The sequence below is a fragment of the Bos indicus x Bos taurus genome, chromosome 25 (genome assembly GCF_003369695.1).
Source record: "Bos indicus x Bos taurus breed Angus x Brahman F1 hybrid chromosome 25, Bos_hybrid_MaternalHap_v2.0, whole genome shotgun sequence".
NCBI lineage: Eukaryota > Metazoa > Chordata > Mammalia > Artiodactyla > Bovidae > Bos > Bos indicus x Bos taurus.
Window position 1 is genome coordinate 9,463,955 of NC_040100.1, and position 26,884 is coordinate 9,490,838.

Genomic DNA, 26,884 nt, shown 5'->3' on the forward strand with positions numbered 1-26,884 from the left:
GAGCCTCTCCCACCGCCCCACCCATGCCTTGTCAAGACAATGCTCTGTCGTGTTCAGCAATTGGGGGCTCTTGGGAACATTCCGCCCCTTGTGTGGAGGACCCATCCACCCCTCCCTTCTCCCCAGGCTGGGGAAGGCAGAGGTCGGGAGACTGGAGATCCAAGGTCTTCAATAGGGTGGCACGAAGGGCCAGCCTGAAGGACCTGGGGCTGAAGGAGTGGTGGGACTTTGAGGGAGTAGGGGATCCCCAAGGCATATGATTCTCTGTCAGCCCCAGGGTCTGAGTGGTTCCTAGGTCAGGGAAAGCTCTGTGTGGGAGTGAAGTCCCCCCGGAGTCCCAGGGTACGGTCTGAATCCAGTCTGTAGACCCTGCTGGCCCCTCCCTGCCCACCATGCATGCCAGGGGCCGGCCTTCTATGCAGGCCCACCTCCAAACAAGCTGGCCAGCCCAGCTGCAGGGCCCCTGATGATAGAGTTAAACAGACAGCCAGCAGTGATTGACAAAAGCCACTGTGCACAGCGTGCGGGTGTGGGGCGGGTGACCACCGGTTTCTGCGGGTTGGCCTCTGCACACGAGTGAGTGTGCATGTCCTGTGGGTGTCTGCAGATGCACACGCTGGCCGTTGCCAGGTGGCTGCGTGTGCAGTACACATGTGTGTGCACAGCGGCTGCTTACAGAAGCAGTTGGCAGGCTGAAGCCCTCCACACTGGGCATCTTCCTCTAGGAAGGGTTCAACCCAACTTAAAAAACCAAAAACATGTTTATTGAACTAGAGGTCACCTGCAGAAACAAATTCCCTAAGCTTATAAAAGATGTAAAACTCTCAAGTATATTATTTTCCAATCCCTGACCACCGACTTGATCAAAGTGGGATTTGGGCAGGTGGAGCCTCTGATCTCAGAGTTTTCCATTAGAAGATGGGTCTGGGCCTTATTTATTTATTTTTTTCTGCGTTAGGCATTAAAATGGCAGACCCTTCTTTGGCCACCCCCTCCAAATAGCCTCTCTGTGAATCCACTCATTCTAGCTGAGACTTTTCTAGAGCAAGATAGTGCAAAATTCTCTCTGTCATGTCCACCCTTTAAAAATAATTTAAACTTGAAGAAAACCATAACCTCAAATAGACGGTTTCCTTTTTTTTCTCCCCCTCTTTGTTGTTCAGTCGCTCAGTCATGTCCGCCTCTTTGCGACCCCGTGGACTGCAGCACGCCAGGCTTCCCTGTCCCTTCACTGTCTCCTGGAGTTTGCTCAGACTCACGTTCAGTGAGTCGATGATGCCATCCAACCATTTTCTTCCTTGGTTGCTTTATTTATTTTTGGCTGCACCATGCAGCACGCGGATCTTAGCTCCCCCATCGGACTGAACCCGCACGTCCAGCATTGGGATGTGGAGTCAACCTCTGGACCCACCAGGGAAGCCCCCAGATGGTTTCTTTTAACCACGGACTTGTCACAAGCCGGCTAGGGCAGCGGGGACCATTGAGTTCCCGAATCACTGGGGCCCAAGGCAGGGGGCGGTGCTCAGATGGGATGGGGTGTCCTTCCCGTGACCTTCCCCTGTCGCGTCCTCCTGCGCCCCCCTGCCCCCGCACCTGGCGGCCCGCTGACCCCGGTCTCCCTCTCTCCCGGTAGCTGACCACGGTGGCCGAGAAGTCGCGGGTGCTGCAGCTGGAGGAGGAACTCAGCCTGCGCCGTGAGGAGATCGAGGAGCTGCAGCAGTGCCTGCTCCACTCGGGCCCACCACCGGCTGACCACCCTGAGGCCGCCGAGACCCTGCGGCTGCGGGAGCGACTGCTGTCGGCCAGCAAGGAGCGCCAGCGGGAGAGCGGCCTGCTGAGGGACAAGTACGAGAAGGCGCTGAGGGCCTACCAGGCGGAGGTGGACAAGCTGCGGGCGGCCAACGAAAAGTACGCGCAGGAGGTGGTGGACCTGAAGGCCAAGGTCCAGCAGGCCACCAGCGAGAACATGGGCCTCATGGACAACTGGAAGTCCAAGCTGGACTCGCTGGCCTCGGACCACCAGAAGTCCCTGGAGGATCTCAAGGCCACCCTGAACTCGGGCCCCGGCGCCCAGCAGAAGGAGATTGGGGAGCTGAAGGCTGTGATGGAGGGCATCAAGATGGAGCACCAGCTGGAGCTGGGCAACCTGAGGGCCAAGCATGACATCGAGACAGCCGTGCACGTGAAGGAGAAGGAGGGCCTGCGGCAGAAGCTGCAGGAGGCCCAGGAGGAGCTGGCTGCCGTGCAGCAGCACTGGTGTGCCCAGCTGGAGGTGCAGGCCAGCCAGCACCGGCTGGAGCTGCAGGAGGCCCAGGACCAATGCCGCGACGCCGAGCTGCGCGTGCGCGAGCTGGAGAAGCTGGACGTGGAGTACCAGGGCCAGGCGCAGGCCATCGAGTTCCTCAAGGAGCAGATCTCCCTGGCCGAGAAGAAGATGCTGGACTATGAGCTGCTGCAGCGCTCCGAAGCCCAGAGCAAGCAGGAGGCCGAGAGGCTGCAGGAGAAGCTTCTGGTCACCGAAAACAGACTCCAGGCCGTCGAGTCCCTGTGTTCGGCCCAGCACACCCATGTAGGTGGCCGCTGCCCCTCCTGCCCACAGGGCGGCAAGTGGCCCCGGGCTCAAGGGCCCTGCTGGGGGAGGGTTCCGGCGTCTGTTGACCTTTTGTTTGCAGCCCAGGGAAGCGTCCCCGTTGCCCGCCCCACCTGGAGCATACCAGTCTGAGATCACAGGGCACCTGGCTCAGAGGAGGAGCCCCTGGCCCCTCTCTCAGAAGGGCAGCAGGCCTGAGTGACCGTTCAGAAGGGCAGCAGGCCTGAGTGACCGTGGGGCCCCCAAGCAGTCTGAGCAGACCTGGCTGGGTCCCCACAGGCCAGCCTGGAGAGGAGTGTCCCTGGGCAGCAGCCTTCTCCCCAGCTGGCAGGCACGTCCCACCATGCAGGCTCCCAGGCCTCCTCAGGGCGTTGGTACCAGGAGCTCCAGCACTGGGCTGGCAGAGATGTGGAAGGCAAACCCTGCCCACCCCTGGGCAGGGGTAAGAGAGTCCCATTTCCAACCCGAGCGCTGACCTCGGGCACCTGAGGGTGGCCCCCTATTTGCCAGTCCCAACGAGACGGAACAACAGTCTGGCAGCCACTTTCCTAAGTGGAGCGGTGGGGTAGGGGAGTGGTCCCAGGAGTGGGCTCTGCAAGGCCAGAAGGCTGTGACTCTGGGGAGACTGCTGCCCCCTGTATCAGCTTTGCTACAAATCTAGACGTCCCAGCTGAGCACACTGGGGAGGCTGGGACCCCAGGTATCAAGAACAGGTGCTCCCATGGGCCAGGAAGGGCCTCGTGAGTGGATCTGGGCACCACACCTGGTGCAGGCCCTAGAATGCCCCATCTCACCTGGACTCCCTTGGGGTCCATATTGGCTCCATTTCATAGATGAGCAAACCCAGATTCCAAGGCGGAATAGCTTTCCCGGAGTTTCTCGCCCATCAGTGGCAGAGTTCCTGTTGAACCCCACTGCCTAAGGGCCAGAGAAGTACCCGGAATGACAAAGTCTTATATGAAGGGACAATTCGCAGCAAAATTGTTGCCTCCCCCCCACTCTCTGCCCCCCAACTCGAGGCTTGTAGGATCTTAGATACCCAACCAGAGATTGAACCCTGGGCCCCTGCAGTAGAAGCTTGGAGTCCTAACCACTGGACCACCAGGGAAATCCCAAGATGGTTGCCTTTTTATCAGCCCCAGTGGTTCTTGAGCTTCTGGTTCCCCTTGTACATTTAATCCAGAATTCAGTGTTTGAGCAACCAGTGTTCAGAAGTTCTCCGTACAGGGGGTGCCTTTTTTGTAAAAGGAGCCCTGCCTGTGTCATGCCTTAAGGCCCCACTGCACCGGCCATCTGCCCCCTTCTCCCAGGCGGGGGCCCCTATTAGCAAATACCCTCCCAGGATGCTGGGCAGAGGGGAGAAGAAGAGCCCCAGGTTGCACACGGCCTGGTTGGCTGCTCAGGGCAGGAGGGTCAGGCCTGGGGCCCCAGGACCTGGACTCCCTTAGCAGGGAGGTTGGGGGTTGCTGTGGTTCCACAGGATGGCCTGCTGCCCGTCTGTCACAGACCGCACCCCAGGGAGTGGGTGGTGACCTTAGAAATGCCCACTGATTTCCACACATGTGGGACCTTGGTCTGGACCCACATGCCCTCCAGATTTAAAGGTTCAAGGACAACTTGATTTTTGTTCTCATGTGTAAGAATGGGAATTATTAAAAAAAAAGTTTAATGTGTGCCCCGTTTTCCCTGCAATGTGTATAAATAAAGACCTAGGGGGCTTTGTTAATCACAACAGACTGGCTGAAGCAGGGCTGGGGATGTCTGAGCGGAGGTATGAGGGACAGGGCGGATGGAGGTGACTGCCTGCTCAACTCCGCGCTGCCCTGATATGCAGTGCTAGGGTCTGGCAAACTACAGGGGACGGCCAGCTTTGCTTGTGCAGGAAGCCAGAAATTTCTGCTAAGAAGCAGCGAGGAGCCTGTTGATGTTTGCCACACAGATTTTTTTTTTCTTAGTTGATTTTTTGCTTCTTTGCTTCCGGGTTTGTTTTTTAAAGGCAGTGTTAGATCCCCTGGAGGAGGGCATGGCAGCCCACTCCAGTATTCTTGCCTGGAGAATCCCATGGAGGGAGGAGCCTGGCGGGCTACAGTCCATAGGGTCGCGCAGAGTCAGACACGACTGAAATGACTTAGCACGCATGCACGCACGCAGAGAAAGAAAGTATCGTTTCTTGAAGTCCCTCTGGGAGCTGTCTAGGCGTGCTCTGCATGCGCTGCCCCGTGGCAGTCGATTCTTGTTTTATGGATGGGAAACCGAGGCTGGGAGTCTTGCCTCTGGATAATGGTGGAAACAGTCCCAGGACCAATCTCTGTAGGCATCCCCAGGAAGGAGACATCTGTTTAATATGATAGACATTTGCAAACAGGAAGGGACAGGGAGTGATCACATGGACGCTGTGCAGGCAGCCCTGGGGGCCCCTAGGAGCAGAGCGGGGGTCCTCTTGTCAGGGAAGCCAGACCTAGAACACCTGTGCCCCCTGCTACAGCAAGTCCATGAAAGTCTCCTTGAACTGGGGAGACGTGGGCTGGCTGGGGCTGGGGGCTGAGACAGGGAGGCGAGCATCTCCCTTACAGGGCTCTCCTTTCAGATGATTGAGTCCAACGACATTTCAGGGGAGAAGATCAGGATGAAGGAGACTGTGGAGGGTGAGTGGCCACTGGGCCGGGCGGGATGTGGGGCTTTGGGGAAAGGCTGGTGGGTTTTGCCTCCAAGCTCGGTTCGACTTCGTTTTGCGTCATCTGGTGTTTGGTGAAAGCTGCCTGGGCTTCCCAGGTGGCACTAGTGGTAAAGAATCCACCATCCAGTGCAGGAGACGTAAGAGACACAGGTTCAATCCCCGGGTCAGGAAGATGGGCTGGAGGAGGGGATGTCAACCCACTCCGGTATTCTTACCTGGACAATCCCATGGACAGAGGAGCCTGGTGGGCTACAGTCATAGAATCACAAAGAGTTGGACACGACTAAAGTGACTTAGCGCACACATGCAAGAGCTGCCTGCTGTGTGCACCAGCCACTCACCCACCATGGGAGGAGGGCAAAGGCTGTTTATTGAGGACTTGATTGTGTGTTTGGTGTGTGTTTTTTCTTTTTTTCAAGATATTTTTTGGAAAAAAAAAAAAAAGATATTTTTTGATGTGGACCATTTTAAAAGTTTTACAATATAGCTCCCCAACCAGGCATCGAACCCACGCGCCCTGCATTGGAAGGCAAAGTCTTAACCATTGGACCACCAGGGAAGTCCCTTGCCATGCAGATTTTTAAAAATCAATCTTTGTTTTTGGGATCTTGGGTTTATTTTTTTTCCTCTGTAAATCTCTGATTCATGCAGAATTCTTACTCCAGGTGTGAGGTAAGGATCCACTTTAATTTTTTTCCCCAAGAGTGCCCACTTACCCCAGCACCGTTTTTGAAAACCTCATCTCCCTGTCTCCACTGATGTGAATGAACCAAACTTACCGTCTTTAAATTCCATCAGGTAATTAACTCTTTCTAGATTTTTTTTTTCCTTTCCAATGACCAATCTGTCTATTTATGCACCACTTTTACAGTGTTTTGAAACTTCGTTTATATTTCAGTTACTGGCAAGGCTGGTCTTCGGCTCTGTTTTTTTCAAAATTCTCTCGGCCATTCTTTTTTTTATTTATTTGGCTTTGCTGGGTCTTAGTTGCAGCATATGGGATCTAATTCCCTGACCAGGCGTTGAACCCCAGGTGTCCTGCCTTGGGAGCATGGAGTCTTGGCCACTGGACAACTAGGGAAGTCCCCCCTCCCACCTTTTTTTTTTTTAATTGAGACATAATTTAAGTAAAATCACCATTTTAAAGCAAACCATTCAGGGGCTTTGATATATTCAGAGTGTTGTGCAATCATCTCTTCTGTCTAGTTCCAAAACTTTTTCATCACTCCAAGAGCAAGCCCCGTATGCATCATCAGTCATTCTCTTATTTTCCCCTCATTGCAGCTGCTGACAACTGCTAATCTGCTGTCTGTCTCTATGGATTTGCCTCTTCTGGATATTTCATATAGATAGCATCATATAACATGTGGCCTTTTATGTCTGGCTTATTCACTTTGCATAATATATTCAAGGTTCATCCACATTATAGCACGGGTCAGTGCTTCATTCCCATGTGGGACCAACGGGCCATCGTATGCATACGCCCAATTTTGTTATCCATTCACCTGTCAATGGACAGCTGGGTTGCTTCCACCTTTCAGCCACTGTGAGTAGCGCTGCTGTAAGTGTGCATGTGGGGATACTTCTTGAGTTCCTGTTTTCAGCTCTTTGAGGGTATATACTCGGGAGGGGAATTGTTAAATTGTATAGTAATTGCAGGCTTCCCTGGTGGCGCAGTGGTAAAGAATCTGCCTGCTAACGCAGGAGACTCAGGTTCGATTCTTAGATCGGGAAGATCCCTTGGAGAAGGGAATGGCAACCCGCTCCAGTATTCTTGCCTGGAAAATTGCATGAACAGAGGAGCCTGGTGGGCTACTGTCCATGGGGTCGCAAAGAGTCGAACATGACTCAGCAACTGAGCACACACACCCGTGGTAATTGTGTGTTTAATTCTTTGAAGAAGTTTGGTTTTTTTTGCCAAATTCTCTTGGCTGATCTTGCTTATTTTTCCAAGTGACTTTGTTTATTTTTATTTAAATATTTTTCCTTTTTTAAAATTTTTATTTACTTATTAAAAAAATTTTTTTTCCAAGTGATTTTAGAATTAGCTTATCTGGTTCACAAAAATTACAGTCTGGCTGACATTTTTACTGGCTTCACATTGAATTTATAAATTAACGTACAGAAAGTTAATACATTTCTAGAACTTTGCTTGCATCTTTTTCATGACTGTCCTGGGCTATCCAGTATTGAATGCATGTGGCCAGGTGACGTGAGCACCTTTATTAGCCCCAATTTTCACTTGAGGAAGCTGAGAGTCTGAGAGTTAAGTTGCTCAAGACCGTACAACACTGGCACCTCTTCTTCAGGGTGGGTTACCCAGGCTTCCCTTGTGGCTCAGGTGGTAAAGAATCTGCCTGCAATGCAGGAGACCTGGGTTAGATCCCGGGGTTGGGAAGATCCCCTGGAGAAGGGAAAGGCTACGCACTCCAGTATTCTGGCCTAGAGAATTCCATGGACTGTATAGTCCATGGGGTCGCAAAGAGTCGGACACAACTGAGCAAATTTCACTTCACCCAGAAGGTTGACTGTCTTGAGAAAGAACTTGGACTCTGGAAGCCAAATGTGATGTCATTTTAGGGTTCGGATGGGAGGGCCACCCCCTCGTCCACCAGATTGCATTGTTAGCTCTGGGGTACTGATGGCCCCTCATCTCTCCCTTCTCCCCAGGCCTGCAGGACAAGCTGAACAAGAGGGACAAAGAGGTGACAGCCTTAACATCTCAGACCGAGATGCTCAGGGCCCAAGTAAGTGGTAAGTCTCCCTCCTTCCGGGCAGATGCGGGGGCTTTCATTGGATCACGTGCCAGTCCAGCGGGGGAGGGGGAGATGACGCTGGTCAGGGTGCCCTTCCCCACTCTGCCTCGAGGAGAAGTCAGCCTGGGCCAGGTGGCCTGCACTGGACTTCCACCTGGGCAGTGGTGAGGGGGGCACGGTAGCCCACACTTCATCTATAATATAAGTGGGACCCCAGGGACTTCCCTGGTGGTTTGGTGGTTAGGACTCTGCGCTTCCAGTGCAGGGGTCAGTTTGATCCATGGTGGGGGAACTAAGATCCCATAGGCCGAATGGCACAGACACAAAAAACAAATAGGGGACCCCAGCCACCTTCTCTCCCCAGAGCCAGGCCTCTGTGCCCTGTGTTCTGCAATCGCATCACAATTTATCTCTTTCTGGGCTTGAAGACCCCTGGGTTTCAATCTCTCTGCCTTTTGGTATAGTATTTGGGCACCAGCCCCTGGAAGAAATACCAGGACTTCAGAATTGGGAGGGGAAGGACTTTGGCTGCAGCAAAAGCCAAGGCCCAGGGGAAATGGGGATGAAGCCAGAGGGTAGCCTGGTGGGGCAGGGGGAGTGGTAGGGGGCCTGGAATCTGTGGCTTGGTGACAAACTGGCTGTGCTTCTTGTCCACCAGAATGCCAGTGGTGGTGCCCGTGAGCCGGCCGCCATCCTGGGAAATGGTTCTCACTGCCCCCTTCCCTCCACTCCCCATCATGTTCATGTGGCTTAATCGGTCCCAACAAAGGTCAGGTGACCTCAGGTTCCTCCGGGGCCAAGGTGAAGTTGTAGATTTCCCTCATCCAGGCAACACTGTAAACGCCCCTGTCTCTCGAAGGCTGGACTGCTTTCCTGACACCAGAGGGCCCGGCTGCTGTGTGGGGGCCATGGTCTGCTTTTCCTAAGTAGCTCTTTTCGGCCCCTCGCTGCCTGGCCCTGCAGGACGAGGGAGGTCCGCTCAGTGGAGTGTGTCCCTGTTAACACCCCCCTCTCCCCGGGAAAGCCTGCTGCCTGCCCGGGCCTTGGCCCCTGTGTGGGACAGGTTTCCGTGGCGATCCCAACCCTCTCCCTTCTTGCCCTGCTGGCTGGCCTCAGCACTGGAGAGCAAGTGCAGGTCGGGCGAAAAGAAGGTGGACACCCTCCAGAAAGAGAAGCGGCGCTTGGAGGCGGAGCTAGAGGCCGTGTCCCGGAAGACCCATGATGCCTCGGGCCAGCTGGTCCTCATCAGCCAGGAGCTGCTCCGGAAGGAGCGGTGAGTCAGCCGTGGGCGGTGATTAGAACAGCGTGACCCTCACTCCACCAGCTAATAGTACCCAGTCTTTTTTGAAGGTGTAGACAGATGACTGGCATCACCGGTGATCACCATACTGTCTGCTGCTAAGCTCCAACGAAGCCTCAGAATCCTTCTTAACACAGTTCTCCAAGCAGAACTCATAGGAAAGATTAGTGGTTCCCAAATATCTTGGTCTTGGGGACCCCTTGAAACTCTTAAAAATTATTGAGGACTCCCACCTCCTCTTCCTTGAAGCCTTCCTTGGTTGATGTAGGCTACCATAAGCTGCTCCTTGCTTCTTTGGTACTTAGGATGGGAGTGGGAGATCAGCTAGAAATGTGTTGGCAGATTAAACGAGTAGAGATTTATTTTCCTCACATAACAAGAAATCTGGAGGTAGCTACAGCTGGCATTTGGTTCAGTGGCTCAAGGTACCAATGCCAACACCTTTGCTCTCTTGGGTTCTGTTAGACTCTTCCTCATGGTTGCAGGGTGGCTGCTGAAGCTCCAGCCATCAGGTGCCATCATTCAGAGTAGGAAGAAGGAAGAAAGGGAAAGGGTCAATACCAGCAAACTTTTACTTTATTCTTTTAACTACATATGGCCACCTAGTGAGTTAATTTTCCCCTCCTCTAAAGTAGATTCTGGCAAGGGGAAGCACTCAAAATGGGTGTGTCCTTTTCTCCCAGCCTCTGCCCATGGGAGACATTGCTAATTGATCACTGCACTCTTTTTCTGCAAAGTCCAGATGTGACCTCAGAATCAATCTCACCACAGTATTCCAGGCAGCTGCTGCCAGTTAATTAAGAGTTGACATAGGAAATAAAACTTATTTGATGTCAGGTATTTAAAATGTCTTGCCCCATGAGCTCTCTTGGAAAAATGCTTTATTTTTTATTTAATTTAATTTTATTGTTGTCTTAAAAGTGTATTTTATTGGGATTTACCTGGTGGTCTAGTGGTTAAGAATCTGCCTTGCAGTGCAGGGGACACAGGTTTAATCCCTAGTCGGGGAACTAAGATCCCATAAACCGCACAGCAGCTAAGCCTGTGCGCCACAACTGAGACCTGATGCAGCCAAATAAAAATAAAAATATTTTTTTAAAATAAGTAAATAAGTATGTTATGGAAGTTACATTTATTTACAACATTATAAAAGTTCTGTGTATACAACATTATATTTCTACTTCTGTACTATTTTTAATTAAACAAATATATATTCTCTTTAAAAAAAAAAAAAAACTTCAAAAAAATTCTAAGAAAGGCTGAGTCCTCTTGACTGTTGGGTTCCTAAACCCGAGTCTCTCCAGCTGTGGTCCGATGGCTTCAAGCCTCGTGCTTCCTCTGTGGCCCCTCCTGGCACAGACGCTGTGTCTTGGTAGCCAGTATCCCCCTCGGGATGGCCAGTCTCAGGCACCAGACTAATTGTGGAGGATGAGAGCTGAGGGACCCAGACTGACTGCTGTTCTGTCCACCCCCGCCCCCTACAGGAGTCTGAATGAACTGCGGGTATTGCTGCTGGAGGCCAATCGCCACTCCCCGGGGCCTGAGAGGGACCTGAGCCGGGAGGTCCACAAGGCCGAGTGGCGGATCAAGGAGCAGAAACTCAAGGATGACATCCGAGGCCTGCGGGAAAAGCTGACGGGGCTGGTACGTGGGGAAGGGGGCGGCCTGGGGATAGGGGACACCAGGGAGGGGCTGGGGCAACCTGCTGTTCAGGCCTTGGAGATTGGTGACCTTCTGGAGCCACCCCAGGGACTGCCAAGTCACAGTGAGGGTTCAAAATCCCCTAGAACCACTGGCAGGGTTTTGTAGACGTCATGGCTGGTTGTGTGGCTGTCTGGGTGATGCAGTGCAAAAGAAGATTCCCTAAGAATCTGACCAGTCCAGAGATGGGGTGGCCTACCGCCAGGTGGTGAGCTCCCCATCCAGGGAAGTAATCAACCAGAAGCCAGCTCCTTGTTCAGGGTCCTGCAGTGGTGATTCATGCATCCATCTCAGGGACGAGAGGGGAACAGAGGCCTGACTGAGCAGAGTCCCCAGAAGTGCAGGTGGGGTAGGCTGGTAGCATAGGACAGACTCATCCCACTCAATCCCCCATTGGTCAGCATTCAAGACTAGCCTGTGGCCGGTTCCTGGGCCTGGTCAACTCCAGGGTGTGGACAGGTTAGGTCCAGGAGGACAGGCTTGCTGTCAGGGGAAGCTGCTCCAAAGCCCCTCACTGCCCACCCGCCCAGCCACAGGGGTTCAGCCACAGTGGAGGAGATGGAAGAAGAGGGGTCTCGCAGGCAGGAGGAGAGCCCAGGACCCGCCTGCTGCCATGGGAGCAGCCTTAGACCTGCAGGGTTAAGGGAGGGGGATGTCCATTATTCTGTCTGCACCGAGATTGTGGGCATGGGGACCACCGGGCCCAGCTGCCCTGCAGCCTTTCAGCCCTGGCAGGTCTGCCCAGCAGAGAGTGGTTACAGACCCCTCTGTGGTCCTCATGGTGCTGTGAGCCTGGGTATAACTTGGAAACCAAGACCCCGGGGCTGGTGGGGCCTTGGGAGTTCTGATTCCAAGACTTTCCCAGAATTGCATGGAGGGGGCAGAGCCACGCCTTCTCCATGAACCACAAGCTGGTCAAGTTTACACATGACCAGCCTCTCCCCTGTCCCCCTTGTACCATCCCCAGCACCACAGCGAACTAGGATGGGCTCGGTGGTTATAAACCTCCTGAAGTGAGGGAGGTTCGGATGGAGCGGGAAGCTTGGACAGAGGATCGGAGCAGAGCAGAAGGACCTAGAAGCACCTGCCCAAGGAGGGCAGTGCAGGGAGGGTTTGTGGTCTGCCCATCTCTGGTACCGTGGTGGGTGGGGTCAGCTGCAGAGCGTTTGGAAGGGAAGGGAAGGAATGTCCTATTGAGGGCGGTGGAGGGGTTCTGAGGAGAGGTTCAGGGGATGAGGCTGTGGGTGGTCTAGGGCTGAAGAGGAAGGACCCACATAAGACAGTATGGAGGGAGTCAGGGGGATACTGGAAGGAAAGAGGAGAGGGAGGGGTCCTAGGTTTGGAGACTTGGAAAACATGGAGCATTTGATAGAACCTGGGAATCCAGGGCAGGGAGCAGGAAAGATGCTTCTGTGAGGATCCTCAGGTGAGGGAAGGAGGCTTGAGGGGCATCCTGGTGATGCCCAGGCCTGACCCAGAGATGACGTGGGACAGATGAGTTTCCTGCCAGAGAAGAGGTCACCCTCATGCAGCACGTACGTGCACACACACACGCACTCTTCCTCTCTACACATGCGCGCACACACACACACTCGTGCTCTCTCCTGCTCCTTCCAGGACAAAGAGAAGTCCCTGTCGGATCAGAGGCGCTACTCCCTCATCGACCCGTCCTCATCCTCGGCACCGGAGCTCCTGCGGCTGCAGCACCAGCTGATAAGCACGGAGGACGCGCTGAGGGACGCACTGGACCAGGCTCAGCAGGTGGAGAGGCTCGTGGAGGCCATGAGGAGCTGCCCTGACAAGTCCCAGGTGAGCTGGGTGCCCCCCAGGTCTGGGGGGAGAGCCTCAGCCTTGCCCCCTGGAAGTCCCAGCCCTAGGGGTTCATGCCTTTATCCTGAGGAGCTCAGATGAAGGGCGGAGATGCAGCCTTGCCCTGAGAGCCTAGATTTCCCCATTTTGATGGGCTCTGCTCAGAGTTCTGGGCTTCCCAGGTGGCGCTGGTGGTAAAGAACCCACCTGCAATGCAGGAGACACAGAGACACAGCTTCGATACCTGGGTAGGGAATATCCCCTAGAGGAGAGCATGGCAACCCACTTCAGTTTTCTTGCCTGGGAAATCCCATGGACAGAGGAGCCTGGTGGGCTATGGTCCATGGGATCGCACAGAATCAGACACGACTAAGTGACTTAGCACTCACAAACGCACGCTCAGAGTTCAGAGCCTGCGATGGTCCCATCGGGAAGACCTCACCATCTAGTGGACGAACCGGGAAATGCTGGCTGGGGCACCTCGCTCAGCCTCTCGCCCTTGACTCTTAACAGGCCATCGGCAATTCTGGTTCTGCAAACGGCATCCACCAGCAAGACAAGGGTCACAAACAAGAGGTAAGCGGCACCCTGCCCCCGGGGGGATTTGCTCCGTCACTCCCACGGCCCTCGCGTGCAGGCTGACTTCTCTGGAGAGGAAACTTTGAAAAGGCAGCAAAAGAACAAAGACACATTTTGCAAGAGCGTTTGGGCTACTCATAGAGGGGGGGCCGCGGAGCCAAACTTGATTCAGTTCCCATCCTGCTTTTTTAACCTTGTTCCCCTTTCCAAAAAACCTTTTATTATAAAATAATATGTACCTATTTGGAAACTTTGAGGAAAAAACTCAAAAATACATAAGGAAGAAAACACTGGACATTCCCTGGTGGTCCAGTGGTTAGCACTCTCACGTGCACCACAAGGGGTACAGGTTTGATCTCTGGTCAGGGAACTAAGATCCCACAAACTGTGCAGCGTGGCCAGAAAAGAAACACTCACCAGTAGCTCTTCTACCCAGAGATGACCGAGGTTGACATTACTTTGCTAAGCATGCACGTGTGTGTATGTGTATGTATGTCCACATGTACAGCCAGTCCGAACTATTCCATTTGCACACTCACCTGCTTGGTGACATTTATCTGTAGCCCCACACTCCACACTGACAGCACTTTTGTGGTCATTCACGGACATGTGCAGAGCAGAGAAAAATGTAATCGCCTGAGACATGGCATGTTCCCAAATGAGCCTGTACAAAGCAGCGTGCTTGTACAAACATTCTGCAAACAAGTGTCCTTCTCACGGTCTATTTAGTGACACGTTTCTCACATTTTCATGCTTTTTTTCTTGGTGATTTCCACTGTTTAAAATGGCCCCCAAGCGTCATCTTGTGTTCTAGAAGAGCCGTCTAGTGTTCCTAAGTGCAGGAAGGCTGCAATGTGCCTTCCAGAAACTACTTTAGAGAAGCTGCATTCAGGCATGAGTTATAGTGCTGCCGGCCTTGAGTTCATTATTAATGAGTCAACAATACGTATTCAGTGAAATGTTTTAAAGAGAAGCACGCATGAAACATGATTACCTGTTGATCGATTGATGAAAACGTCAGATCAGAGATTTGCAGGAACCTTGTATTTCCACTGAGAGCAATGGTTCAGTTTTTGCTGGTTCCATGACAGTTTGATTCTATAGAACAGGACTCCTGCAAATAACGAAGATTGTTATGTGTGTGTATATATGTCTGTAAATCTATGTACACATTAACTTAAAAAAAAAAATTTATTCCTGGTGGCTCAGACAGTAAAGAATCTGCCTGCCAATGCAGGAGACCCAAGTTCGATCCCCAGTTGGGAAGATCCCCTGGAGAAGGAAATAGCAACCCACTCCAGTTTTCTTGCCTGGAGAATTCCATGGACAGAGGAGCCTGGCAGGCTACAGTCCATGGGGCACAAAGAGTCAGACATGACTGAGCAACTAATACATATAGTTGACATATATACATGCTTTTTTTTACAGCTGTGTTTTTAAGATTTTTTTTAACGTGGACCATTTGTAAAGTCTTTATTGAATGTGTTACAATATTGCTTCTGTTTTATGTTTTGGTTTTTTGGCCCCGAGGCATGTGGAATCTTAGCTTCCTGACCAAGTTTCGAACCTATACCTCCTGCATTGGAAGGCAAAGGAGAAGTCCCTACACATGTTTTTTATTTAGAAATAATTTTTAATTGACAAAAAAGTTACAAGAATTTTAAAAAAGCGCCTAGAAGGACTTTCCTGGTGGCCCAGTGGCAAATACTCTGAGCTCCTGCAGGGGCCCCGGTTCCATCCCTGGTTGGGGAACTAGATCCCACAGGCCACAGTTAGAAAACCCCACAGGCTGCAGTGAAGACTTAAGAGCCCTCGTGCTGCAGCTAAGACCTGGTGCAGCCAAATAAATAAATAACTATGCAAGTGACGATGTTAGTTGCTCAGTCGTGTCTGACTCTTTGCGACCCCGTGGACTGCAGCCTGCCAGGCTCCTCTGTCCATGGGGATTCTCCAGGCAAGAATACTGGAGTGGGTTGCCATGCCCTCCTCCAGGGGATCTTCCTGACCCAGGAATCGAACCTGCGTCTCCTGCCTTGCCGGCAGATTCTTTACCGCTGAGCCACCAGGGAAGCCCATAAATACCTATACGCAGATACAAACTAAAAGTAAATAGTGCCTGGAGCATCAGCTCTCCTTTCCCCCATAACACGTGGTTGAGATTTTGCCCCATTTGCTTTACTTTTTGTTCTCTATGTGTAGATGAGTGTTATATGCATGTAATATTTTTCTGAACCATTTGAGTATAATTGCATATTCAGTCTGCATTCCCTGAGAAACAGGGCATGATTTTACATAAACACAGTACAGTTACCAATCTCAGCAAATGTCATGCTGTTATGAGATTTGTTAATACAGCCAATCATACTCCCTACCTGTTTTCTTCAGTTGACCCTGGCGTGTCTTCACAGCTGTTTCCCTGCCCCAATCCAGGATCCAGTCTAAGGTTAATGAGGCTCGTTGCATTTACTTGTTATGTCTTCTTTAGTCTCCTTGCATCTGGAACATTTCCTCCATTTTGCTTGGATTTTGATGACGTTGGCATTTTTGAAACACAATCCCTCCCTCTTTGTTTAATAGAAGATTCCTCCTTTGGGGTTTGACTGTCCTTTGGGGTGATTAGAGCCGGGTTCTGCCAGTTAGGCTGAAATACTCAGTCAAGGTCATGTTCTTCTCCAGGCATCACGACTGAGGCACGTGATGTCCATCTGCCCTTCATTCCATGTGTGAATGTTAATCACCTGGTCGAGGTGTTGTCTGACCCCTACTGCATGGTTACTGGTTCTTTCTGAATGAATATTCAGTGGAGACCCTGGAAGACCTTGTGAATTCTCTGTCCCTGACTCAAATGCCCCCTGGATTCATCATCGGTCTGTGAATCTTGCCTGAGCTGTCTTTATTGTGATGGTTGCAAAGTCGCACGTGAATTATTTCATTTTAATCTTTTTGGCCATACCACACTGCTTCTGGGATCTTGGTTCTCCAACCAGGGATCTAACCTGGCCCCCCTGCAGTGGAAGGGTGGAATCCTAACCACTGGACTGCTAGGAAACTCCCTAAATTATGCAATGGAGTAGACAGCGTGCTCCAACTCAACGGATGTGAGTTTGAGCAAATTCCGGGAGATGGTGAAGGACACGGAAGCCTGTTGCGCTGCAGTCCATGGGGTCACAAAGAGTCAGATGCAACTTAGCGACTGAACAACAACAAAGCATGCTCTAATATTCAATTTCATCTCCTGGTTTTTTCCAACTGAATATTTTAAACTTAGCATCTTCTCTCTTTCTTAACAGTCTCTGTAAAGTCTACGCTTTATAAAATTGTGGGCCGAAAATTGGTTTCCCAGGACTTTTGTGGGCCTGACTCCCTTGCTGGGAATGTGTTTTGCTGGGTTCTGTATTAAGGGGGTATCTGGTGGCCCACACCCCACAGTTAGCTCCTGCCATTTGCAGTGTTAGAGAGCCCACCTGGGGCCCAGGTGCCAGCCCAATTAGGCTCTGTCCCTGGCTACCTGTGTGACCTTGCGCCAGTACGATCTTGGGCTGGAGGAAAGAAGGCTTGTCCTTCCAACTCAGCCAATGGAGCCATGGCTGCAGGCCCTCACCTGGAGACCAGAGAACCCTGGCCACAGCATCTGCTGAGGGGCTGATGCTGTGGTGAGAAGCAGAGAGAGATGGATGTGGGGAGGTGGGGAACCCGAACCAGACCTGAGAGCAGGGTGGAAGCAGGAGGCTATAGCAGGACCTGTCAGGGTTGTGTCTGCAGAGGAGCCACCCGTACCGGGCCCCTTGGGAGTTGATGTCCAGACCTTGTGTGGCTTTGTCCTGTGAAGCACACGGGGTTCATCCCAGTTTACAGATGTGAAAACTGAGGCTTGGAGTCTCAACCACAAGTTTTCCTTTCCTCAGATCCAACCTCCACACAGGCCCTTGGAGCTCTTTGTAAATCCTGCCTGCTCTCGCCTCTTCCCTTCAAATTCCCATAAACCACTCCCACCCCGCTTCATGTCTCGCTGTGCCCCACTCAGCACAGAGTGCTCCTACCTCGGGGCCTTTGCACGTGCTGTTCTTCCCACTACCTGGCACAAGCTAGTTCTCCCCCAGCCCTGCCCTACCCCCTCTGCCCCTTGCCCCGGGGCCTCCTGAGACCCTTACTGACCAAGCCCTTGCTCTCTCCAGGACAAGCACTGACCCTGAGGGACACCGTGGAGCGGCCCAGTCTGGACCAGAGCCCCTCCAGCCGGCCCCGGCGGCGCCCCCTCCAGGCAGGGGGCGGGACTGTCGCTTTGAAGAGGAGAACAGTATTTGTAACAATGATGTACCCACCGCCGTGGACAATCCCCCACCCCCGACCCCCTTGCCGGACCAGGAGGCTTCCTCAAGCACGATCTTCCATGGAGAGTACAGCCCTGGCCTGGCCTCCCGGGACCTGCAGCCTGGATGCCCTGGACACCCGGCAGTTTCTGGAGTTGGCTCAGGGAGGCCGGGGTGATCCGAACAGACCCCTCTCCCCAGAAGCCACTGCCCTGAGGACCGTCTTGGCCCCTGGGCGTGTCCCCACTCCCTTTCTTCCCCTCCTCCTGGGGGTCCCTCTCAGACCCCCGAGAGCCATTGTCCCAGGAAGGGGCCAGAGGAGGGCCCCAGCTTCCCCTTCAGGCACCAAGGAGAGAAGTCTGGTCATTTGGAGGCAGGAGGAGACCCCCTTTTCTGCAGCCTCTTCCAGACTAAGGCAGTCCCCAGGGCTTCTTGTCCCCACACACTGAGCCTCTTGCAAACAGTGGTACAAGTTCCCCTCGGCCCGTCTGCCCAGCAAGGCCCCAGGTTCAAAGTGCTGGGAGGTGGGCCCTTCGTTCCGACCCCAGCGCACACGCAGCTCCAAGCTGCTGATGTCCGGAGGGTGGTCCCCAAGGCCAGGAGCCACAGTATTAGGAAAGTCTGGAAGCCCCTTTCCTTCCCCCACCCATCCTCAGAGACCTGGCTTGGAGCTGGGACAGGGAGGTCACAGGGAGGCCCCAAACCAGCCGTTTGGGTGTGTTTTGACTGGTAGGTGGTATGCTGTCCCCCGGGTTGACTTGATGTTCTGAAACCAGCCTCCCACTGGCAGATTCACCCATGCTGACCCCGACGTATACAGCTTCTGACCGTTAGCACAGACACACTCAGAGGGGTCACACATGCACACATGCCGTGTGGATGGGACCTTTGCAGTCAGTCATGCTTGGACCACATGGACACTCACCCTCGGGCTCCAGGATGGAGCCCCAGGCCTGGCAGGGCTGCGATTGCACACACTACAAATGTGCCTGCAGCCTCGTGCACAGAATCAGCCAGGTACACGTGGGTGAGCCTTCAGGGAGGTGTGGCCATGCACATGCATCTGAACACACAGCCCAACAGCCGCCTTTCAGTGGTACGAAGCGTCTGCCTGGGGCATTTTAAGTCCTGTCTCCTGTAGCCAAGAAAAGAACCCAAGGATTGACTGGGGAAGACAAATCTCCCCACCTTCCCCCAAGCCTTCCAAGTTACTCCAGCCTCGTTTGTGATGGGAAAGCCAGCGTCTGCCCGAAGCCCCACCTCTAGAGCCGGGAGACCTACAGATGGTTGCCTTGCACTGCAGCGTCTCCGTGGAGGCCTGCCCCACCTCCCCCAGCTTACGGGCCTCTCTCCCTAGGGGTAGAGGGGGTGCCTGATGGGCCAGCATGGTGTTCCCAGTTGCACCAGGACAGGTATGCAGGTGGTGCCCAGGTCACCCCTGAGTGCTCCCAGGTACAGGTGGGTGGTCTTCACGTCCTTGCCCCAAAGCAGCCCACCCCGGGGGCAGCCAGTTAGTCCTATCGGCCCCTCCTCGCTCCCCGTTGGCTTTCGGTAGCTCTTGCATGCGGTTTCATTAACAACGGTCTAGAAGCAATGCTGTAGTGGCTTAACCCAGAGTCAAATACTACTCTTGCCAGCAAAATCAGGCAGCTGCCCTGCCCACTGGAGGCACTGATTAGTCTACTAACAGCCAAAAGCCCACTCTGAGAGGAGTTGAGCCCCCGGGATGGGCTGACAGGTGGCAAGCGCTTTCCCCATGAGCATCTGCGCCTGCCCAGTGTGTGCTCAGCCGTGCCCCTCCCCAAGCCCTCCTGCACCCTCCCCTTCCCTTCCCCAAAGTGGAATTGTTGAAGTGTGGCGAGTCCGTGCTCGAGACAATAAAGCTTGTGACTGAGGTCCAGGACCCCTGCAGTTTCTGCTTCTCTCTCTCTGGGCCTCCTGGCCTCCCCCCAATGTCTCCTAGCTCATGAACACCCAGGTGCCAGGAGTCTGACTTTATCCTGTTCTCCTGGTGGACTGATAGCTAATTCTTACTCAAATGTGAACGGCTAATGAAGGCCTCAGGGGGCCTGGTGTGGAACAAGTGTGGAACTGAGCTGCCTTGTCTGAGAAAAGGGAGCTCAACAAAAGCGGCAGAGAACCAGAGAAAGGGGGCAGCAGTGGAAGCCGGGCAAGGCTGCCAGAGAGGCATGAGGGTTTGGATTTGAATCTGTTGGAGATGTAAGTGGGCCCACAAGGAAAAATCGAAGTCTCCCCTGTACAAAATAGTGATGGATCAGCTAACAAATTTGATGAGTTCAGTGAGAACGCTTAAGATCGCTAATGCTGCCCCCTGCAGTAAGATATCTTTAGATCACGTAGTCACTGTTATGCCAGCTTTATGGTCATTTTGCAGGCTGTTTGAGGGTCCCTCCCACCCCCCACCCCTCTCCATAGAGACCAAACAAGGCTCTCGAGGTTAACAGCTGAATGTGTCCAGCTCTGTGCCCTTTGTCGGGCACTGCGTCAGCAGAGTCCTGGAGGAAGCAGTGAGACTGTGCAGTGGGGGAATGAGAGTTTAAAAGGAGGGCCTGTGTGCTCGGGTGTGGACGGGGACCCACGAGGGACTCAACTGCAGACAGAACTCCAGCGGGCAGTGTGGCCCGGTAGGGAAGGAGAAAAAAAGAAAGTGAAAGTCGTGTCAGACTCTTTGTGACCCCCATGGGTTACAGTCCATGGAACTCTCCAGGCCAGGACACTGGAGTGGGCAGCCTTTCTCTTCTCCAGGGGATCTTCCCAACCCAGGAATCGAACCTAGGTCTCCCACATTGCAGACGGATTCTTTACCAGTTGAGCTACAAGGGAAGCCCAAGAATACTGGGGTGGGTAGCCTATCGCTGCTCCAGGGGATCATCCCCACCCAGGAATCGAACCAGGGTCTCCTGCATCGCAGATAGATTCTTTACCAACTGAGCTATCATGGAAGCCCTAGGACGGCAATTGCCTCTCCACTCCCGTCCCTGCCTTCTGCCGACCACTCCCATTGGCTGAACCTCTGCCGGCCCCTCCCATTGGCTGAACCTCTGCCGGCCCCTCCCATTGGCTGAACCCAAGGCAAGGGAGCCTATTGGAGGCTGTGTAGGTCATTCCCTGGGGGAACAGCCAGGCTGGAGATAGGGAGGCAAGGTGTGGACTAAAGCAGCGCAGTCGACGCAGTGTTTGCCAAAGACAGATTGGGGGTGGGTTTTGTTGTCTTTGGGTTTTGTTTTTGTTTCTCTGTTGTGTTTTTGTTTGCTTTGCTGTGCAGCACCATGAGGTGTTTGGCGAAGGTAAGAAACCTGGTAAGTGACCAAAATTCAAAACCAGACCGTCCAATTCTTTTTTGTTTTGTTTTGTTTTCTTTGCTCTGACCATGCGTCACAGCTTGTGGGGTCTTAGTTCCCCTACTAGGGATCGAACCCAGGCCCTCGGCAGTGAAAGCACGGAGTCTTAAGCACTGGACAGCCAGAGAATTCCCCAGACCGTCCAGTTTTTAAACCTGCTCAGGTTCTTTGCATGTCCCTGGGATCCCTAACCAAGGAGCCAACCCCAGCTCCCTGCAGTGGAGGCTCAGAGTCCTAACCACTGGACCACCAGGGAAGTCCTGGGGCTGGATTTAAACAGCACCCAATTCTTAGGCTTCCGCTGCCTCTAATATAAATGGTCTCTCTTTTTCCAGAACGCATCATCCCAGTATTTTGAAATTCAGAGAGCTTCTGCAGAAAGATTCTTTCCTCTGAGACCAAACACCACTGTGACCTATGTGTTTTCCCCCCATTTTACCCAAGGCACTGGGTTGACCCTGTCCCCTGCCAGGTAATGACACTGAATGGGTCACCCTCCCCAGGGTAAAGCATTTCAGGGGCTAGTTTAACCTTTGGTGGAAACGCTGGGGGCTCGTGATCAAAGAAGAGTGAGATCCCCACCCACTCATGGCTCCCAGGCCAGCAGTCATTGGAACCCCATGTTAACTGCTATGAAGAAAGGATTGTGAGGGGTGGCAGGGAGGAAGGAAGTGGGGGCAGACAGGGACTGTCATGGGGAGTGAGAGGGGCCTGGTGTCTCTGGCCCTTACTGCCACCAGAGGGTGCGTGGGACCTGAGGCTGGGTGAACAAGGGCTTGAATCTCACGAAAGGAGCTTCCTGAGTCCTTGTCTGCCCAGGGCTTGGCATCCAGAAGGTGGAGGATGGAAGGTGGGCACCTGAAGCAGGGTGAGGGGGCCCTCCACCAGGTGTGAAGCGGTGACGACAGTCTGCCACACAGAGCCCTGCTCACAGGGTGCTCAGAGCCTGGGCGGGCAGGTGGGTAGGAAGCGCCAGGGCTGCAGCTGTGGGGGGTGGGCAGCTTCAGAGAAGTGGCTACAAGGTCAAAGCCTAGGAGGGCAGCCTGGAACCCTTCAGCTGGTGGAGGGCGGGGCGGGGGACAGGCAGTGGTCTCTGACCGCCATCACCCTGGAAGAGACCAAGCACCAGACACCCTTGGGGTTCAGCCCAGCTCACCACCCTCTGACTGTGGGCCAGGCGCGTTGCTTCACTTCAGTGAGTCTCAGTTTCTTCATCTGTAAAATGGAGACCATAAACCAATCTTGTGCACTGTGGAGTCTGAGGCCACAGAAGCCCTTAGGTTAAAGGCTACACCCAGTGGTTTCCTGTACTCTCCCATCCAAGCAGAAAAGTTGCTCCTTCTCCATCTGCCTCTGGGAGCCCCCAGCCCTGGCTTGCTGGGCCCCTCGACAGTCCAGTTTAGAGGCAGCAAGGGTGCTTCCCCCAGGGCCAGGTCTTGGGTACGGTGGGAGGGGGTGGGAGCCTGCCACTCCAGAGGGTGTCTCCACACCACCCCTGGGTCGACTTTCCTAACTTTGAAGTGTTAAGATAATGTCAGCCGTGCAGAATTGTAAGTAGAATTCCCACACACCCTTCACCAGCTTCCTCTCCTGTTCACTTCTTGCCCGATCACAGGACTGCAATCCAAGTAGAACACGGACATCGGTAGGGTACTGTGAACTCAAGTACAGACTTTACTTGAATTTCACTGGTTTTCCTTCTAACTATCCCTGTTCCAGAATTCCAGCTAGGATCCCACAGGGCATCATCCAGTCTGTAGTTTTCCTGGTCTTTCACGACCTTGACACATTTGAAGAACACTCGCCCAGTGTCCCCCACTTTGGTGTTTTCTCAGAATTAGATGGAGCCCCGAGGTGATGTGCCCTGTTGGGGCACCATATCAGGGGTACCTGATTTCATCATCTACCAGTGAGGGTTAACTTGGATCACTTGGTTAAGGTCATGTGTGCTAGGATTCTCCACCATAAACTTACTCTTTTGTCCATTTATAATTCATAACTATTTTGGAGGAAATGCTTTGAGATTATGCAAATGCCCCCCTTTCTTCTTAAAGTTTCACCTCTGATTCTTTTCTTTTTACTTTTTGGCCATGCTGCACAGCTTGTGGCATCTTAGCTCCCTGGCCAGGGATCAAACTTGCACCCTCAGCAGTGAAAGCTCGGAGCTGCAACCGTTGAACCTCCAGGGAATTCCCTCACCGCTGATTTTTGCGTCTGTGTGCGGAGCTTGCCTGCTGTAATTATTACTGCGATATTCTAGTGGTTTGCTAGTTCTCCATTTATTCTGTCCATTTATTGACTAGAATTCTTCCTTAAGAAAGAGTTGTTTCTCCTCCCCCATTTATCTATTTATTTATTTTGCTATGGACTCATAGGGCTTCCCTGATAGCTCAGTTGGTAAAGAATCCACCTGCAATGCAGGAGACCCCAGTTCATTCCTGGGTCAGGAAGATCCCCTGGAGAAGGGATAGGCTACCCACTCCAGTATCCTTGAGCTTCACTTGCGGCTCAGCTGGTAAAGAAACTGCCTGCAATGTGGGAGACCTGGGTTCCATCCCTGGGTTGGGAAGATCCCCTGGAGAAGGGAAAGGCTACCCACTTCAGTATTCTGGCCTGGAGAATTCCATGGACTGTATAGTCCATGGGGTCGCAAAGAGTTGGACACAACTGAGCGGCTTTCACTTCACTTCATGGACTCATAGATAATTATTCTGTCCTTTGTGTTATTATCCAGTACAATTGCTGTTTACTTTGTTGTTCACATTGTCCTGGACCTACCACCGGGAGTGCCTTTTGTTGGCCCCCCAAATCTCCTGCAGCTCTGGGCAAGGCCTCAATGTCCTCATCTGTACATGGGAGAACAGTCCTCAAGTGTGAGGAGTCAGGATCACAAAGGGAAATGCTGGGAATGGTGAGTTGGGCAGGGGTGGGGGGAGCATTTCTCTGGGTCCCTCCTCCTGGGGTCCATTAATCTTTGGGAAGATTAAGACTTGGAGCAGCAGAATCTGGGGTGTGGGACTGAGCCCCTGGGGACTGCAGAGAGGAGCAGGTGTCCCCACGACACCTCTGCCCCGACGTTCACAGCACTGGCCCTTGGAGAGTGGCTCCCAGGGACGTGCAAAGAACCTGAGCAGGCTTAAGAATTGGATGGCGTGGGGAATTCTCTGGTGGTCCAGTGGTTAAGACTCTGTGCTTTCACTGCTGAGGGCCCAGGCTCGATCCCTGATCAGGGAGCTAAGATCCCTCAAGCTGCGATATGTGTTAGTCGCCCAGTGGTGTCTGACTCTTTGCAACCCCATGGTCTGTAGCCTGTCAGGCTTCTCTGTCCATGGGATTCTCCAGGCAAGAATACTGTGAAGCATGGCCAAAAAAAAAAAAAAAAAATGCCCAAACAGAATTGGATGGTCTGGTTTTGAATTTCAGTCACTTACCAGGTTATATAACCTTTGCCATACCCCTAAACCTCACAGAGCCATGTTTTCCCCTCTCTCTTTGGTAGGGACAGTGGAATACATCACATGGGGTTGCTGTGACAATCAAATGTGACATCCTCTCCCCACAACACAAGGTCTGTCTCCTGGAGGAAGCAGGTCTCAGGAACTGGGATTTCTCTGGTCCCACTTTCTCTCTTTACTCTGCCTGACCTGGGGAGACATCACCCAGACCCTCCAGATCGTTTGGGAGGTCTTGGCCGTCTCCTCCAGAGGGAACTGGGGGTGAAACTGGCCTGTGGATGAAACACACACCCCTGACTGCCTGGGGACTCATCCAACTGGCCAAGCCTGCGATGCTTCCCAGTCACCACCAGGTGTCGCCCTCGGCCCTCTCACCGCCGCCTATCAATCCACTACCTGGATGGGGAGGAGGAGACTTGAGGCCCAGAGCACCGAAGGCACATGGCCACATTCACAGACCAGAACCGAATGCGGGCCCAGACGTCCCAGCGTGTGGCCCTATAGCTCTCTGCCCCGTGGCCTCCCGGTCTTGCTTCCGGCCTCTATGCGAGTATCTGTGTGGGACCAAGGCCAGCTCGAGGTGGACATTCATTCCATCACCAGGACCCTACAGACTAGGAGCTAACCCGTCCCCCCCTCACATCACTGTGGCCTCCCCACTCTGCAGAACCTAGGGTCTCAATGTGCCCCTCCTTACTCTAGGCCCTACCCGCTCTGTGGAGCTGCCTCCTAGACCTAGAATCTCTCAACTTTTTCATCCCATCTCCCTGGCCAGCCCGAACTCGGGGTACTTTTTTCTGTTCCCCCTCCTACTCCCCAAGAGGGGCTGAAAAATGTCTTAATTCAGAAGTTTGGGGCCCAGTGTAAATTTAGGAGACAATATGGCATGGAGCGAATAACAGGAGACTTAGTTCTAGAATCTTCTCTGGAACCTTGGGCAAAGCTTTCTGCTCTTTCCCTCAGGTATCCCAGCAGAGAGAAGGACCCGCTGCCTCCAGGGCTTCCCCAACACCCATCTAGACGCCCCTCACAGCCTCGGTCTCCCGGTTGCATCGACCACCCTGGCCTCTGACCTACGCAGACCACTTTGCCTCCAATTTCCCAGAAGCCTCGAGCCTGAAACTTACCAGGGGCATCTTCATCTTCCCCCCTAACCGGGTGTGTATCCCTAGACATCATTAGGTTCATCCGTTCTTATCCTTCATCCCTCAGTCCTGCATGGCCCTCACCCAGGTACCTATCACCCTCATCCGGGCTCAGCCCTCGGATCATGGCTCAAACCCCACAGCCTTGGAGAAACCATTCCAAGCACACACACACACGTTTTTCTCCCCCTGCACGCTCCCCACCCCCTCATGGCAGAGACCACAGTCTGAACTTGGGTGTCACCTGCCCCTCCCAGAGGCAGGCCGTATGTATTGCTCATCCATCTCCCTCACTTTTAGCCCAGTGCCTGCACATAGTAGATGCTCAGTAAACAGTTGTCGAATGGCTCTATCCCCGCCCTGAGACACATGCCTAAATCTTTAACCTCTCCCTCCTCATGGTAGTCTTCCTTGAGCTCCAAACATTCCCAGGTTTTTCCTCTGTTCTAAAAACATGTAGCCCTTGGGACTTCCCTGGCGGCCAGTGGTTAAGAATCCACCTGCCAATGCAGGGGACGTGGGTTCGATGCCTGATCTGGCAAGATCCCACCTGCTGCCGGGCAGCTAAGCCCGGGTGCCACAACTCCTGAGCCCTCAGATTCTAAAGCCCTCGCTCCACAACAGAGAAGCCCCTGCAGTGAAAAGCCTTCTCACAGTAACGAAGAGTAGCCCCCACACTCCACAACTAGAGAAAGCCTACATGCAGCAATGGAGATCCAGCTCAGGCAAATGTAAATAAACAAGTAAAAATAAATGTACAATTGTGCATTGTTGTTCGGTCACTAAGTCATGTCTGACTCTTTGCAACCCCGTGGGACTGTAACCCACCAGGCTCCTCTGTCCATGGGGTTCTCCAAGCAAGAATACTGGAGTGGGTTGCCATTTCCTTCTCCAGGCAATTGTGCATCCTAGGTGTTTAAAAAAATTAAAAATGTAGCCACTTAAAAGTCTTTATTTGTTCTCACTCACTTATAATCTCAGTTTATTTTCTACAGCTGTAATCTTCTCCAAGCTTTTTGATGTTATTCCCTTTAAAAAGGTTTTTCTCTTAGTCCTCTTTCAAGTTTACTTCTTGTTTAGAAGGTAAACAGCACTGTCTTCATTCTCAAAGTCACATCTTCATCCAGGGTCCCGTCCCCTTGAAAAAACTCTCTTTATCTCGTGGGTGGTCGTTTGCATCTGCTGAAACTCTTTACCTCT

The 26,884-nt window shown here is 52.9% G+C and overlaps 1 protein-coding gene across 5 annotated transcripts in view; it reads left to right on the forward strand.

Annotated features, from left to right (window-relative positions):
• The window catches only part of CLIP2 (CAP-Gly domain containing linker protein 2), an 83,218-nt gene extending 63,593 nt beyond the window's left edge, over positions 1–19,625 (forward strand). For all 5 annotated transcript variants that reach the window (XM_027526536.1, XM_027526537.1, XM_027526540.1 and 2 more), the window contains 8 exons: positions 1,634–2,569; positions 5,178–5,235; positions 7,938–8,021; positions 9,140–9,296; positions 10,808–10,967; positions 12,642–12,833; positions 13,347–13,409; positions 17,588–19,625. In XM_027526536.1, the coding sequence (XP_027382337.1) occupies positions 1,634–2,569; positions 5,178–5,235; positions 7,938–8,021; positions 9,140–9,296; positions 10,808–10,967; positions 12,642–12,833; positions 13,347–13,409; positions 17,588–17,599 (1,662 nt within the window). In that variant the 3' untranslated portion in view covers positions 17,600–19,625. The remainder of the gene's footprint in view (positions 1–1,633; positions 2,570–5,177; positions 5,236–7,937; positions 8,022–9,139; positions 9,297–10,807; positions 10,968–12,641; positions 12,834–13,346; positions 13,410–17,587) is intronic.
• Positions 19,626–26,884: the final 7,259 nt, after the last annotated feature.